The sequence below is a fragment of the Dunckerocampus dactyliophorus genome, chromosome 17 (assembly GCF_027744805.1).
Source record: "Dunckerocampus dactyliophorus isolate RoL2022-P2 chromosome 17, RoL_Ddac_1.1, whole genome shotgun sequence".
NCBI classification, from domain to species: Eukaryota; Metazoa; Chordata; class Actinopteri; order Syngnathiformes; family Syngnathidae; genus Dunckerocampus; species Dunckerocampus dactyliophorus.
The window spans coordinates 24133666-24148844 of record NC_072835.1 but is presented as its reverse complement, the minus strand read 5'-3'; the positions used below and the strand labels follow the sequence as shown (position 1 = coordinate 24148844).

At 48.9% G+C, this 15179-nt stretch overlaps 1 protein-coding gene across 14 annotated transcripts; it reads left to right on the top strand.

Annotated features, from left to right (window-relative positions):
* The first annotated feature begins 5 nt into the window (after window positions 1-5).
* On the top strand, window positions 6-15144 carry ugcg (UDP-glucose ceramide glucosyltransferase). 14 transcript variants are annotated; one of them, XR_008566560.1, is made up of 14 exons: window positions 156-946; window positions 1055-1171; window positions 1301-1380; window positions 1452-1703; window positions 1910-2285; window positions 2377-2610; window positions 2679-2705; window positions 2767-2893; window positions 2963-3051; window positions 3117-3188; window positions 3253-3383; window positions 5760-7550; window positions 11510-11576; window positions 11698-12011. XR_008566560.1 is itself a non-coding variant. In XM_054757587.1 (12 exons), the coding sequence occupies exons 3-12, from the start codon at window positions 12024-12026 to the stop codon at window positions 14366-14368; spliced, it is 1185 nt and encodes a 394-aa protein (XP_054613562.1). In that variant the 5' UTR covers window positions 5947-7550; window positions 11510-11576; window positions 11698-12023; the 3' UTR covers window positions 14369-15144. The 14 variants fall into 14 exon arrangements, 1 of the variants encoding a protein (XP_054613562.1); XR_008566563.1 differs by having other exon boundaries at window positions 157-946; window positions 1055-1380; window positions 1910-2120; window positions 2205-2285; window positions 2380-2610; XR_008566562.1 differs by having other exon boundaries at window positions 157-946; window positions 1055-1380; window positions 1910-2120; window positions 2205-2285.
* The last annotated feature ends 35 nt before the right edge of the window (window positions 15145-15179 follow it).

The window sequence follows — 15179 nt, the reverse complement described above, 5'->3', positions numbered from 1 at the left end:
GGACGTGACGTCATCAGCAGTCGACGCCTGCCTGGATGGCACTGGTACGAATGGAGCCACGCATGCTCGTTAGCAGCTAGCTAGTTTCCAGTCAGCAGGACCCAAATGCCATCAATCAACTTTATTGTCAGTTCACCAGGGTTGGTTTTTTTTTTATCCATCTGATGTCAATACAGGGAATTACTGCTGATACTTTGTGTTTTTTTTTCTTTTCATTTACTGATCTTGATTATGATCCAAATAAAACACAACAAAAGCACAACAAAATGTTTAAAAAATGAACAATTGACTCCGATTGGAATCCTTCAGAGCACTCCTGTGTCCAAGGCTTTTAACGATATAATTCCGACAATGTAAACGCAACAAAATAAACCTACATGTTAAAAGTCTACCTCATCACGCTGGTATTGATCTTGATATCATCGTGGTGATCCACCTACCCCCGCCGTTGACTGCTAGTCCTTTTGAGTGTTGAGACATCTTCACTCAGCTATCACCGTCCAGAACAGCTATATAAAAATATATATCGTGCTTGATGTCTAGTCCAGTCTCCCAATGTACAATAATACTAATAGCTTGACGTATACAGTATGTATAATACAAGTCATCACATTCAACGTGTCCCGCCGGTCCACACAATTACTTTGCAAACAAAGTCAAATAGCTTTGATACCTCAATATTTCAGAGCTGATTTTATCACTGGACAAGATTACTGTATGTTGGTGAGATAATGCACATCTTAGCAAATACAACGATCACCATGGCTGTACTTTGAAATTCTTGGCGGAAGTAGCGTGATTCACGTTAGCTTAATGCTAGGTAGTAGAGGAAAGCGATTCTTCTGGAAATAACCTCTCACGGTGGGAGCTTTTAGGTCTCAACCCATATGAAAATTACATTTGGGGGAATTTAAGGAAGTCTACTGAACCGCGAGGTGTGACGAAGGTAAAATGTTTCTTGCGAAAAGTGACATTTCGGAGCGTGTTACGAACACAGAGTAGCATGCTAATAGCAGCTGTAGCTAGCGCCATCACCGCGGCTTCTGTCCCACAGATGGCGTCTTTGGCCGCTCAGCTCCCATCATTGCACGCGATTGCCATGGTGCTCCTCAGGGGAGGCGCGACGAGGACTTAGAGGTCGTGTTCGCTTCACTGCTACTACATGCAGGAGGTCGGTGGGGGCCAAATCTCGCGAGAAGAGTCACCGTTAACCTTAAATTGGAGTCATGTAGTCTACTAAAGGACGTTTGCAGATGCTGTCTTTACTCTTTTGTAATTGTATTTATTATATTTGTTTTAGGAGAGTCATCATGCCGGCTGTGACTCCACCCCCTGTGCTCCCATTGGCTGACAGCGATGTTGATGGATCTGCACAAACAAGTATGTGTGTCTTTATGTCCCACTCGTTGCTTACTTTACATCTCCGTGTCCATGATGGCTTTTTCCCTTAGGTCCTCCTCCCACAGCCTCTGTTCTTAGCCATCATCCTTGTCCAAGCTGTCCTTGCTCCTCCCTCCTGCCCCGCCTCCTCGCCGCCCACAGGATGGAGATACGACGCCTCCTGCGAGGGGCTCTGACGTCTTTGGGTCGACGGCTGGACGTCCTGGAAAGGAGAAGCGGGAGGAAGACGAGGAAGAGAAGCAGGCGGACAACAGAAAAAGAACAAGGAGTAGGAGCCAGGAATTGTCCTCCTCATGTCTCAGGTAACACACGTTCTTGTTTCCATCACCTAGTGAGGACTTAAAAGGACACTGAGACATCGTGTCCTCACTTTGCCACCGCTTGTCTATCCTTTGGAACCATTGCCCTCACCTGGACACTACTTGTCCTACTTGAACACCTCAGTGTCTTCCTCAAACATCACGGCAGACATGTGGCCCTCTAACGTCTTATTTTGCTTCTTCTTTAGCTTTCACCCCCTTCCCTGGCCTTTTTGTGTCCACCTGTAGCCCCGCCCCCATTTCTTCTTCAATGCTTGACCCGCTCCTTTGCTGGAAGAGCAGCCAATCAGAGCAGAGGGGCGGAGAGGAGGAGGGGAGAGGCAGAAAGAGGAGGAGCCACCATAGAGAAAGAGGAGTGGTGGGTGTGGCTCCAGAAAAGAGAGAAGAGGATGCTGGGAGGTTTGTGAGCCGCATGGCGCTCTGCCGACCAGGACGCGGAGCTAATGAGGACGCGCCACTGATGCTTGTCAATTTTGACCACAGAGGACAGAAAGAAAGATGGGATGGAGGCGGTGTCCAATCAGTGAAGGCCATCGATGTTGTCGCCAGGCCAAATGGTTGCAGGTGGGAGGTGGATGGATGGTGGATTGATGGTGGATTGCTGGTTGATTGATGACTGAATATGAAAATTAATTGCTTGTTTTTTGTTTTTCAGCAGCATGTCTTTTCACTACCTGCGTTTGTCAGGCCAATGGCGCTTCTCAGACTTCAACCCTCCTCCTTCACTTCGCTCCAATCACAGATCTCTGATCATCGCTGCCTCTTTTAGCCCCACCCCCCTGCTGCGTCTCTCAACGGCCATGGTCTCGATGAGGGGCGGGACTTGCTGGAATCCACGGAGGTGCCTGAGGGACTGGACAGCCCCGCCCAGTCTCGGCGGCGATCACTGGTTGGTTGGTTGTTGTAACCTCGTTAGCATAAATATGTTTCTGATATGTTTTTCTTTATGATTGACAGCTACGTGCGGCCTTCAGCAGATCTCAGGTCAGTTGGCAACGCTTGCTCAAACATTTGTTCTCGTTGGCTTATGTCATGTGACTTACAGACGCACCAAGCAGGAAGGCAGTCACGGCGCCGGGAGCCGCCCCCCGTTCGTCCGACCAGCCCCGCCTTCGGCCGACGTGGCATCAGCTCTGCTACCGGCCGGCCAATCGGTAGCCGGCTCCATGGAGGTTCGCTCATCTCCGACTTCAGCGTGAATGAATATTTCCTCGTCACGTTCTTGGCTCTTTCCACGGCAGAAAGGAAGACGAGTGTCGCAGATTCCCATCCGCCGCGCGTCGCCCCGTGAGACGCCACTCACGCCCATGGGCCTGCCAAAGGTCAAAAGGTAGGACGACCTGGTGGACACTGATGGAGGACGAGAAAGGGCAACGTGTGCTTTTCATGTTTCAGAGTGACGAAGAAAGACTTCAGTGTGGAGGAGATTTACACCAACAAGAACTACAAATCTCCCAGCATCAACAGGTCAGCAACGCCGCCGTCACGCCAACAACTACTCGTCCCAGCATGCTCCACTCTGCCCCTGCAGGAGCTTGGAAACCATCTTTGAGGAGCCTCGGGAGAAAGATGGAGCGCTGCTTCTGATTGGCCAGCAGAGGCGGCGTAGGCTCCTCCTCTTTCCTGACTTCACTCAGCCCAGGAAGAGGAAGCGGCCCCAAGGTATTCTTGACCAGGGCCTGGTATCGTTTAGATATCATCCGATACCGCTGCCAAATCCATACTTTTCAAAAAAAACAAAATTGTTTTCTCACCTGCAAGTTGAGCACAATCGTCATTCCAGTCCTTCCACAATAATAGTATAATCATTTCAGTCCTTCCACAATAATAATCAAATCACAGGCAATTCACATTAAGTTCTTCATCACAGCAAAACCAGCAGAAATACGCAAAATGAAATCACGTTTCAAGTACGTACGTTCCACTGTTCCACTGTTCCGCTGATGTGCGTACATCCATCCATCTTCAAGTCGGGTCGTGGGGGCAGCAGCCTAAGCAGGGAAGGCCAGGCTTCCCTCTCCCCGGCTAATTCATCCAGCTCCTCCTGGCGGATCTCGAGGTGTTCCCAGGCCAGTTGAGAGACATAGTCTCTCCAATGTGTCCTGGTATTCTCCGAGGCCTTCTACTGGTCGGACGTGCCCTGAACACCTCCCAGGGAGGCATCCTGACCAGGTGTCACCTAATCTGGCTCCTCCAGTGGTTCTACTCCAGTGGTACTTCCAGTTTCTCCCGGATGACAGTGCTTCTCACCTTATAGCCCAGCCACCCTACGGAGAAAACTCATTTCGGCCTCTTGTGCCCGCCATCTTGTCCTTTGGGTTGCTACACAAAGCTTATGACCATAGGTGAGGGTAGGAACGTAGATCCACCGGTAAATTGAGGCTCAGCTCCCTCTTCACCACAATGGACTGAGGCACAGTCCGCATCACTGCAGACGCCACACAAATTGGCCTGTCCATCTCACGTTCCATCTTTCCCTCCTAACGCCTCCACTTGGGCAGGATCTCATCCCCGACCCGGAGAGGACTCTGGTAAGAACCATGGACTCTGACTTGGAGTTGCTGATTCTCATCCTGGCCGCTTCACAATCGACTGAATCGATCTAGTGAGAGTTGAAGGTCACAGCTCAATAAAGCCGACAGGACCACATCATCTGCAAAAGCAGAGACCCAATCCTGCAGCCACCAAACTGGAACCCCTCAACGCCCTGGCTGCACCTAAAAAATTCTGTCTAGTTCTGTGGAATACCTTGTCCAAGTCCACAAAACACATGTAGACTGGTTGGGCAAACTCCAACGCACCCTCAAGAACCCTGCCGAGGGTGTACAGATGGTCTCCAGTTCCACGACAGGGACGAAAACCACACTGCTCCTCCTGAATTCAAAGTTGAATTGATAGTTGAATCTCCTCCTGAGATTCAACTATCCGGCGGATCCTCTTCTCCAGACTCATGTCACCCAAGACACGCACACAGCATCCAGTGTCTTAAGGAACTGCGAGCGGATTTCACCTACCCCCAGGGCCCTGCCACCAAGGAGCTTTTTGACAACCTCAGCAACCTCAGCCCCAACGATAGCAGAACCCACCGTGGAGTCCTCAGGTGCTGCTTCTTCATGGGAGGCGTGTCGGTGGGGTTGAGGAGGTCTTGAAAATATTCCTCGGAATGGAGAGGTCATCTGGAGAAGTTCACAATCAATATTTTCTAATAGCACGACTAAAAGATCAAACGTTGAAATATTAGATGACAAAATGACATCTACTCACCTGATATGTCCAATTTTCTTCCTCCATCAGCCATTGTGGGAGTAACGTGGCTTGTTGAGCAGGTTTACTCTGATCAGCCAATCAGAGGACGGGAAAATGCTGATGTTATTGTTGGCCACATGTGTCAAAGTGGTGCCCTGGAGGGCCGAGACACTACAGGTGTTCTCTCCAAGCAGTTTCTTCCGCAGGTGATTTAATTAATGAGCTCCTTCCCTCAAACTGAAGGTGTTGATCATTAAAATCACCTGCTTTAGTGACTGGCTGGAAAGAAAACCTGCAGTGTCCCGGCCCTCCATGGCACCAGTTTGACACCCCTGTTGTAGGCCATCTAGCCCTGCGAGGACACTCCAAAATGTGATCGGTTAAAGAAACGGCCCCATTAGCAATACTGCTGTAGCAAATAGTACATATGAGTTGTGTGACATGGGCCAGCACTCCTGATTCTGAAGGCCGATGATATGGACATGGCAACACATAGAAGCTGAAATGTGATTGGACAGAAACATGAAGCATCCACATACACGAGTGGAAGCACTGCAGCTCCTCAAGGAAGATAAGAGTAAATGAGTACATGTTCATGCAACTCGGTGCTGCTGGTCGTGTTTAGGCCAGCAGAGAAGGCTTTGCTGGCCCTGACTGCACACCACTGATGTTCATCCATAGTACCAAGTGGTCAAGTGGTTTTCAGAGGCTCTGGGAGACATCAGGGGTGCTGCAGCAGCCTGAGAAAAACAAAGCAGCTCACTAAGCTAAATAGGTTGTGTCTCTTTAAAGGGGCAGGGCTTCCAGTCACAGCGCCACCAAGGAAACGTGCCACCGCCCGGCGTCACTTCCGCATGGTGGGAGGTGCTGACGATGACTCGGACCTGGACGTGATGCTGGTAGAGCGACTCAGCGCGCTGGAAGACTTCCTGACTCGTCAGGGATTGGACGTGTGACATCACTTCCTGTCTGTGGCCTGGTTGAGGAGGCCACGCCCACAGCCGGACGTGTGGTTTTAACTGGATGAGAACAACTTGACCATGTTGACAGCGTCTCCTGTGGACATCCCATCATATTTCCACGTATTTTCAAGTAGAAAGGCAGAAAATACTTTCTTGTTTTTAATATTGAAAGAGAAATTGATTGGAGGAGAAATGTCAATCATTATAAAGAAAAAAAACGGAGCTTGGTCTTTCTTACTGCATCGAGGGAGGTCATGTGACCAGGATGATCCACACGCTCAATGCCAGCAAAAGTTCAACAATAGACAAATTCTGTATTACAACAGGCTTGTTATGTTATAAAATACTAGTCTACAGTATTAAAATATATCTTTTATATGTCCTCAGACATTGGGGGGTATGACTTCAGTAGACGAGAGTGATAGCCGTGGGAACAGGTACCACTGGTGGTACTTGTAGTAGTATTGGTGGTACTCAGGTCTTTCATTTGTTTTCTACGCTGCTTGTCCTCATTAGCGTTGCAGGAGCATGCTGGAGCCTATCCCACCTGACTTTGGGCGAGAGGGCGGGTACACCCTAGACTGGTGGTGTCCTGTATACTGCTTGTAGTTTTTCAATGTGAGAGCGTGAATTGAAACAATCTGCTCGTACGTTTTTGTTTGCGTTTGTCATATTGGTGACGCCATAGCTCCTGGACCACCATCATCATGTGTATCATCACGTGACCACAGCAGCAACTTGTTTTGGTGTCACTATCTGCACCAGAACCACCATTCGTTCTGTGCTTGCGCAACAAATGCGTCACTTCCTCCATTTCTATTTTTTTTACTACAGCGCTTCTGGGACGTCACGTGCACTAGTTTCTGTATGGGCATGGTGTGTACTGGATTACCCACGAGGCAGTCCCAAGCCGGCAGTGTACAGCGCTTCCGCGGCACTGGATAAAGAGGAGGGTGTGTTGATATTTAATTGCTAGTGTATTGCTACTCTTTATGTGTAAAATGGAGTGGATTATCTTCAAATTCTTGGGGTAAGTGTGAGTAATTGATAACCCAGTTGCTATTCCATATATTGACCAGAAGAGTGTGCTACTCACGAAGCACACTGACAGCATCGTCTTATTCGTGCTTCGCTTGTGCTCATTTCAAAAATAGCCATCTTAATGAGGGTGTTTTTACCCACTTTTTTTCTCTCCTACGAGGTAATGCTTTTTTCCAACAGCATTTTATAACAGCATATGCAAATTAGACGACGTCATCTAGCGACTTCAAGGACGGCCAGCGAGTTTATGACAATAAAACTTTAATCTTGAATCTTGAATTTCACATGCTTGACCAGTAGAGGGCACTGTGACACTGCTAATGGGACCAACAGGAGATTAAGACCAGTGGGAGGAGACTGAAGAAAAGCTAAATTGTAGCTGTACATGCAATGGCACAGCCTGTGATTAAAGTTTATGAAGAGATAATAGGCCTGCTTAATTCTACACCACCCACAGAACACTACCTCTTTTAGAAGAGTCTAACCACCACCATTTGTTCTTTTTTCAATATCTCCGCCTCCTTGTTGGTGGTGGCCACCACCAACGACGTACTGTATGCTCGACCACTCCTTTTCAAAGGTAAATAACATTTATCATTACGTATTATTATATCACTTTTATTATTGTTTTTTTCATTAATTATCCTCATTTAATATTACTACTGCATCCAAACTCATATTTACATACATGCACACACATATACTGTATACTGTATGTATACACGCACATGTAGTACCTATATCATTGGTAATATTACCTTTTCCCCTACTTAAGAACAATTAGACTTAAGAAAGGTCGTCTGGAACCAATTGTGTTCGTAAGTTTGGGACTTAGTGTACTACCAAAATAAGTATCAAAACCAGAACTAAGGCTAGCTTATAGTGTGTGACAGAACCCCCCACCCCAAATCAAGGGCTAAATGTCACTAGTAGGACCTTTTCGGGGGACGGCCAGGGCAGCATGTGTGGCGGTGGAGATGTGCTTAAGCTGAGCTGCTGCAGGAACTCGAGGAGGAGCACAGACGCCAGGACAAGAACTCCAGGTGAAGCAGGCTGACGTGGAGCAGAAGCAGGAGGCGTGTCGGCCACCCGACATGACAGTGAAGAAACAGCAGAAGAAGCGAGCCATTAGGGTTAGGGGGTAGGTTTTGAGAGCTGGGGAGCGGGAGTGGGGGGGTGACCTCATCTCCCCATGATGAAGTGGAGGCAGGGCAGGTGCGGATTCCAGAAAGATCTGGGGCTGATTCAGTGCGAGCTCCGGGGGCATGGAAGTTAGTGAGCGCGTGGAGCGTGTGTAAAGCTTGAGGAGCCCAAGTGAAGGCTCCGGTGGGGTGCTGTGGCTTCAGACCGCATGGAGCGGCACCGGTGGCGTTGAGAGCCGACGTGGTGCGTCTTCCGGAAGCGTCGGGGACTGACGCAGTGCGAGCTCCAGGGGCGTCAAGAGGCTTGTGACGTTGTGGAGTGGGCACGGGGGGAGTCAGCAGCTTGGTGTGCCAAGGTGCGCGAATCAGAGATGACCCGAGGGAACTCACTGGGGGCAACGTGGAAAGGCCGTGGCTCAGGGATGAGAGGTGTGCTGACCTCCTCGTGGCGTTGCGTGGGAGGACAGGAAGAAAGACAAGGAGGAAAGCTGAAGCTTGGCGGTCTGATGTTGAGCGGGGGCCAGCCACTCAAATAACGTGAGGAGGGGGTTGCACCTTGGCTTGGCGTGGCGTGTGTACATCCACGGCCCACGCCATAGGGATAAGCGTGCCGTCTGGCCCCCACACCATATCCTCCAGCTCCTGTGGAGTGAACCTTGTGCACTCCTCTTCCATAGACTTGAAGACCTGCACGATCCAGAAGTCCATCTCCGTGAGGTGGTCTTCGTGTGGTCGGAGCAATCTGTCCCGTTTTGGCTTTGTGGCGTTGTGGGGGCGACCACAAGGATGCGGAGAACAGGACACAAACGCAGCTAAAGCTTTATAGCAATGACAACACTCCCACTAACTAAGGAAGCAGGTGCCAACAGGGCAAAACAGGAAGTACTAACAAAATAAGAGTATGAAAACAGGAAATAAGGCATAAAAAGGCAACATAACGAACTGCTCACAGAGCGTGACACAATGAACCTGATTGTGACAAAATGATGTATTTCCAATCCATACGTTACGAACAAAGCCACGTCCATTTTACACATCAACCTATGCCCTTTGCTTTTAAAGGAAAGGTTCATTTTTTAAAATTTTGCCCATCAACAATCCTTCTGTGAGCCATGAACACATCCTTCTCTTTGTTGTGCATTCTAAAGATATAAAAACAGGTCAAAAGAGGCAGCTAATTATCCAATCACGGAGCACCTGTTTGCTGTTGCTAGGTGGATCTTTAAAGTGTTCCTGCTGGTCGCCAACAACGATGGCGTGCAGATCACGAGAGCAGGAAGTGATGCAAGAGCACGACATAAAAAAAAAATATATATATATATATATATATTTTGGAATAATGTTTTTATTAGAACAGAACACACATGAAACAAAGAAAAAGTACGTTCTTACAATGATGGCACAAGGTCAGACATGAGCAACACGAGAGGTCTTGGATATTTGAAATGCATTCAAGAGTGACGTTGCTTTTTTACCTTTCATACATTTGAAGGCAGGTAGATGATTTCCTACGAGGTGTTTTGATCACCGTGAAAAGAGGCTTCAATTTGAGCAATGAATTAAGTATTTGGAGAGTAATCAGAGGTTATTTATAACGTAGTCTGCTGCCGTTCCCTCAGGTTCTTTCACCTTTGGACGTCCTAGGAATGTTAGCTGTTGGCTCCTCCATGTGCATCTTGGAGTTTCTATGTGAACGTATCGTTATTCCGATGGTGACGTAGGATTTTGTTTGGCATCTTTGTTAGAAAGTCTGTTCATTGATGGAGAGTGCTGGGAAATTAGGAGGAGGCAGACCCTCCAAATCAATGTTTAGTACAAGTTGTGTCGGAATGGCCTTGAGTACTTGAGACAATTCAGATGCTGTACAACAAATGCGATGAACTGAACAAACGTTGTCATGTGATAAGCAGGTGATCCGTAAGATGGGATGTTGACCAAATACCTTCATCCAGACACGGAACATAGCTATTATTCCAGGTGTGGCGTGAAATGATGATTGTTTCCAGCACAACACAACCTGCTGGTGAAAGGACGACAACGTTATGGGTACTTTTTCTATTTTATAGTTTTAAACATTTAAGGACAAACTCCATTTTTCCTAATAAAACTCTGGAGAGACAAAAGCAAATACTATTTCTGTCCCGCACAAAAGATTGTAACCATTTGACTTTTAAGATGGCGTTTAGACATTCACAAGCGATTGCTTGTCAGCCACCTTCTTTTTGTTCTTTATTCTTTCCGATTGTTTGATCAAGTCAACTCGTTTTTTCCAAACGTAAAGAAAGTTTAGTTGATGAATTGTTTTGATAGTTTTATCCGGTGTAGCCTAGAAGAACATCTTGCTAATGATTCCATTTTGGTTACGTAAGCGTGTTCTTCAGATACTGTTATCTCTTTGCAGCCATGAATTTCATTTTGTTGGACATTGAGTCGTTTGATCAATAGTTAGCGTTTCCCTCGTGGCACTACTGTCTTTGCTTGGGGGGATTCCTGGATATTTAACACCAGCTGTCATGGGAATATTATACAGTATGCCTCGAAAAGGTTGCAATCAATACAGCACGAGCACAAGTGATATGTTACGAGAGCAGAAGGTGGTGCAGAAGCAGGGAGATCTTCAAAAGTGGCAAAAACGTGTGCTAGTGTTACCCGCCCTGCCCGTACCGGGGCCCGAACACAGAACCTTGGCAATGGGAGGCGAGAGCGCTGACCACACGGCCAAAAGCCCAGAATGTCGACCGTGTGGTCAGCGCAGCTCTCAAGGCAGAGGGAGTGAGGTTTACGTACGTGCACTAGCATAGATAAGTAAACAGAAGTATTCGTCGCATGGGTGCAATGAAAATGTTGTGTTAGCTTGTAAAAATGAACAATCCCGTACTCCAAATGTCATCAGAATAGTTGTCGTGCAACATGTAATGTTTTCAACACTCCAGGTAGAGAAAGGTGCAACATTTCAACGTAAACAAGTTACGAAAAATAAACGTTAGCATACTCGCTTCTGTTAGTCTGGCTGTTTTTGTTGTTTTGCGTCTTTGTAAAACACAAAGACGCTACAAACTTTTTTTTTTTTGCTGATGTGTTGAAAACCTTCCGCTATTTACATCCACCGTGGTGTTGAGTCATGGCGACCCATTCATTCATTCAAACCTTATGGCTGATTGTCATGCTTCTACCAATCATCCTTCACAAGCCTAGTAGAAATGTGAATTTTTTTATGTTCAACTTGTTTTCATTGAACCACTGAGAAAGGCTTCCGGTGTTTCCATCATTTCAGAGAACGCCCACATGCTTGTTTTTGAATGTTGTTGTTGTAACAAATAACATTTAAAAAGATTACACTTGTTACGCCTTTATAAGCTTTGTAATGTTGTTGTTGTTGTTTCAAAATGGCATCAAGGTTACAGACGCCTGGCCTAGGGGAAGTGAAGGAGGACAACTCCAAATGCTATTGGAATGCAGCCAAGGTGCGTTCCGTTTCTCACTTCCACTCCCCCCACATCCAAATGGCCTCCGCATGACTTCGGCAATGACGTCAGTGCAGCCTCTGTTCCATGCGTTTGCGGCTAACTGGAGATGTTGATGCAGGACCTGCACTAGTACAGTTACTTCCTGAAGAGCATTTATTTTGAAGATGACCGGAAGTGAGACTACCACTCCCGCCTGGTCAGCTGACACACCGCCGGTCTGCTGACTGTCAAACAGCCGAGGCTTCATCTGGCTCGGTTGGAACCTTTTCGGCGTCCCTGCTTGTGGAGCTCCTAAGCGGACTCGTTGACATTCTCCCAGGCTGGATCGTTGGCCTCCTCGAGCCGTGCTCGTCGCACCTTGCCTCGGGTTCCCAGGGGCCCGCTCTTCCTTTCGCCAGCCGCTCGGCTGGTCGACTCCACGCCCGGTGGCCCCCGCGGAGCGCCATGGCCCTGGTGGAGTTCGTCATGCAGGGCCTGGCCGTGTTGGGCTTCTTGTTGTTCGTCGTCCTGTGGCTCATGCACTTTATGTCCATCATCTACGTGTAAGTACCTAGCCTAGCTTAGCCGCTAACTAGCCTAGCGAACTAGCAGCTTCCTGCCCCCCACTTGGACTTGTCAAATAGGATACGTAAAAAACACACACAGTTTGTAGAATGCTGTTAGTATTTGTTGCAAACCTCCTTCAAAGTGTGAGATCGGCATGTTGCTGTTAGCTAGTTAGCTATTTAGCCAGTTAGCTTAGTTTGTGTTTGTAAAATTAGATTCGTCCTGTTTGCTTTCGTGACATGTGGAGCAGCTCCATGCACTAATGAAGGACTGGAGAAGAAAAGCACTGCAGCGTTTCCTGGTCATGTGATGCCTCTGACCTCTGATCTTTGCAGGCGCCTCCACCTTTGCAAGAAGAGGTCAGAGGTGAAACAGCCGTTTGTGCAAACGGCGGGAGTTTCTCTGCTGAAGCCGCTGAAGGGCGTGGACTCCAACCTAATCTCCAACCTGGAGACCTTCTTCACGCTGGATTACCCCAAGGTGAAGCCCCGCCGCCCAAATTGACCCCGCCCTCCCCGCTCACGCAAGCGTGTGTTTGTTTGACAGTACGAGCTCCTCATGTGCGTTCAGGACCAAGACGATCCGGCCGTGGACGTTTGTAAGAAGCTTTTAGGGAAGTATCCCAACGTGGACGCCCGACTCTTCATCGGTAAGACCTCCTCCGAGGCTACGTGTCCTTAAGCTCACCCAGCGCTAACGACCCTCGCTGTGTCACTGCCAGGCGGCAAGAAGGTGGGAATCAATCCAAAGATCAACAACCTGATGCCGGGCTACGAAGGCGCCAAGTACGGTCTGGTGTGGATCTGCGACAGCGGCATCCGAGGTCGCTAACTGCCGTCTTCACGTTTGAGCGGCATGTCGCCGTGCTAATGCTAACTGTGTTTGTGTGTGCAGTCAAAGCAGACACGCTGACAGATCTGACCAATCAGATGACAGAGAAGGTGGGCCTGGTTCACGGTCTCCCGTATGTGGCCGATCGCCAGGGCTTCGCTGCCACGCTGGAGCAGGTGAGGCTAGCTAGCCACGATGCTCCGTGTAGCTTGAACGTCTCGCTCAAGCTAGTACGCTTGCAGGTTTATTTCGGGACGTCTCACCCGCGCTCCTACATCTCCGCCAACGTGACGGGCATCAAGTGCGTGACGGGAATGTCGTGTCTGATGAGGAAGGACGTCCTGGATCAGGCTGGCGGGCTGGTGGCGTTCGCTCAGTACATCGCAGAGGATTACTTCATGGCTAAAGCCATCGCCGACAGGTTAGTGCGCTGGCGAAGGCCCTGTGGGCGGGGCTGTGGCACTGGCGCTCACTGTGATTGGTTCTCCTCAGAGGCTGGAAGTTCTCCATGGCGACACAGGTGGCCTTGCAGAACTCTGGTTCATACTCCATTGGCCAGTTCCAGTCTCGCTTGATCAGGTGACCTGTCCTATACGTTGTGGCTGACCACGCCCACCTGGGACGACGACCATGATGATGATGATGATGATGACAACGAAGTTTTTGCAACCCCCAGGTGGACCAAGCTGAGGATCAACATGCTTCCTGGCACCGTGCTGGAGCCCATCTCCGAGTGCTTCCTGGCCAGCCTCATCATTGGCTGGGCCGCACATCACGTCTTCAGGTCAGTGGCCAATCACGGGGCACCTCTTTGCTGTTGCTAGGCGGACCTTTCTTCTCAGAAAGATATGTAGGTAACCAGGTAGATAGGTAGGTAGGTAACCAGGTAGGTAGGTAACCAGGTAGGTAGGTAGGTAGGTAGGTAGGTTACCAGGTAGGTAGGTAGGTAAGTAACCAGGTAGGTAGGTAGGTAGGTAACCAGGTAGTTAGGTAGGTAGGTAAGTAACCAGGTAGGTAGGTAGGTAACCAGGTAGGTAGGTAGCAGCAGCAGCAGGAGGAAGTGATGCGATGAAGGTGTGGCGTTTGTGTGCAGGTGGGACATGATGGTGTTCTTCATGTGTCATTGTCTGGCGTGGTTCTTGGCCGACTACGTCCAACTGACTGGAGTTCAGGTACGGGATCGTCGCTTGCCGTCTTCCGTGTGGTCCAGCATGCGTCCCACCAGACATTTTGATTGACAGGGCGGCCCGCCGAGCTTCTCCAAGCTGGACTTTGCCGTGGCGTGGTTCATCCGGGAGTCCATGGCGGTGCAGATCTTCCTGTCGGCGCTGTGGGACCCGACCATCAGCTGGCGGACCGGCCGGTACCGGCTCCGCTGCGGCGGCACGGCCGAGGAGATTCTGGACGTCTAGTTGCCGTGGCAACCTCCCTCCCCCTCCCACACAGACACTTTGTTGTTTTAAAAATATTTATGTTGAATTTTGGTGCTAACGGGCCAATAAATGAGCAGGAAGACGAGGTGATGCGGGGTGACATCACCACAGCGGCCCAACCAGGGAGGGAGCTGTCCAACAGTGTTATGAGCGTGCACGTGACAAAGCGTTTCCTGTGAACGCTCGCACTGCAAGCGAGCGCGCCTCAGCGTTGTGTCGCAACATTTCAGCAAACAAAAGCTGTTAGCATAGCATTAGCTGTTAGCGTAGCCACGGGGGTTGCTTGATGATGTCACTCGTGACGTCGGACGGACCCGCCGGGCCGTCGTCCGATCAGACCTTCTTTCATGTCTCAACAGACCGATCGCGGCCAACACGAACAATAAAGTTTGTCTTTTCACAAATAAAGCTGTGACGGTTATGGGATGGAAGCTAGCATGCTACACAGCAGAATGCACTCTGGATCGATTTGATGTTCACTAAATATACGCAAGTACTCACCTTCAGCCAACTCACGTTTCAGCACCACTGCAGAGTGGCACGTCACACACTCATGACGCGATCTTTGGCTCGGCGCGGATGATAGCAAGTTAGTACACCGATACTGGTGCCGATACTTAAGATGAAGCCGATGAAGAGCATTGAATGGTGTAAGTGATTTTTGGTAGCTATGATTTGTTGAAAATGATTCAAATCTCCAAAATGGAAACTAGCACAGGTTTTAGGGGAACGAGCAGGTTAGTATGACTGAGTAATAACAACGAAATGATGCTAGCTCAGCAAAGTCATG

Coding starts and splice junctions, on each gene's coding strand:
- ugcg (XM_054757587.1), top strand. CDS start 12,024: ATGGCCCTGGTGGAGTTCGTCATGCAGGGCCTGGCCGTGTTGGGCTTC. Junction 12,775..12,846: donor GGACGCCCGACTCTTCATCG/GTAAGACCTCCT, acceptor TGTCACTGCCAG/GCGGCAAGAAGGTGGGAATC. Junction 13,378..13,448: donor GCTAAAGCCATCGCCGACAG/GTTAGTGCGCTG, acceptor GGTTCTCCTCAG/AGGCTGGAAGTTCTCCATGG.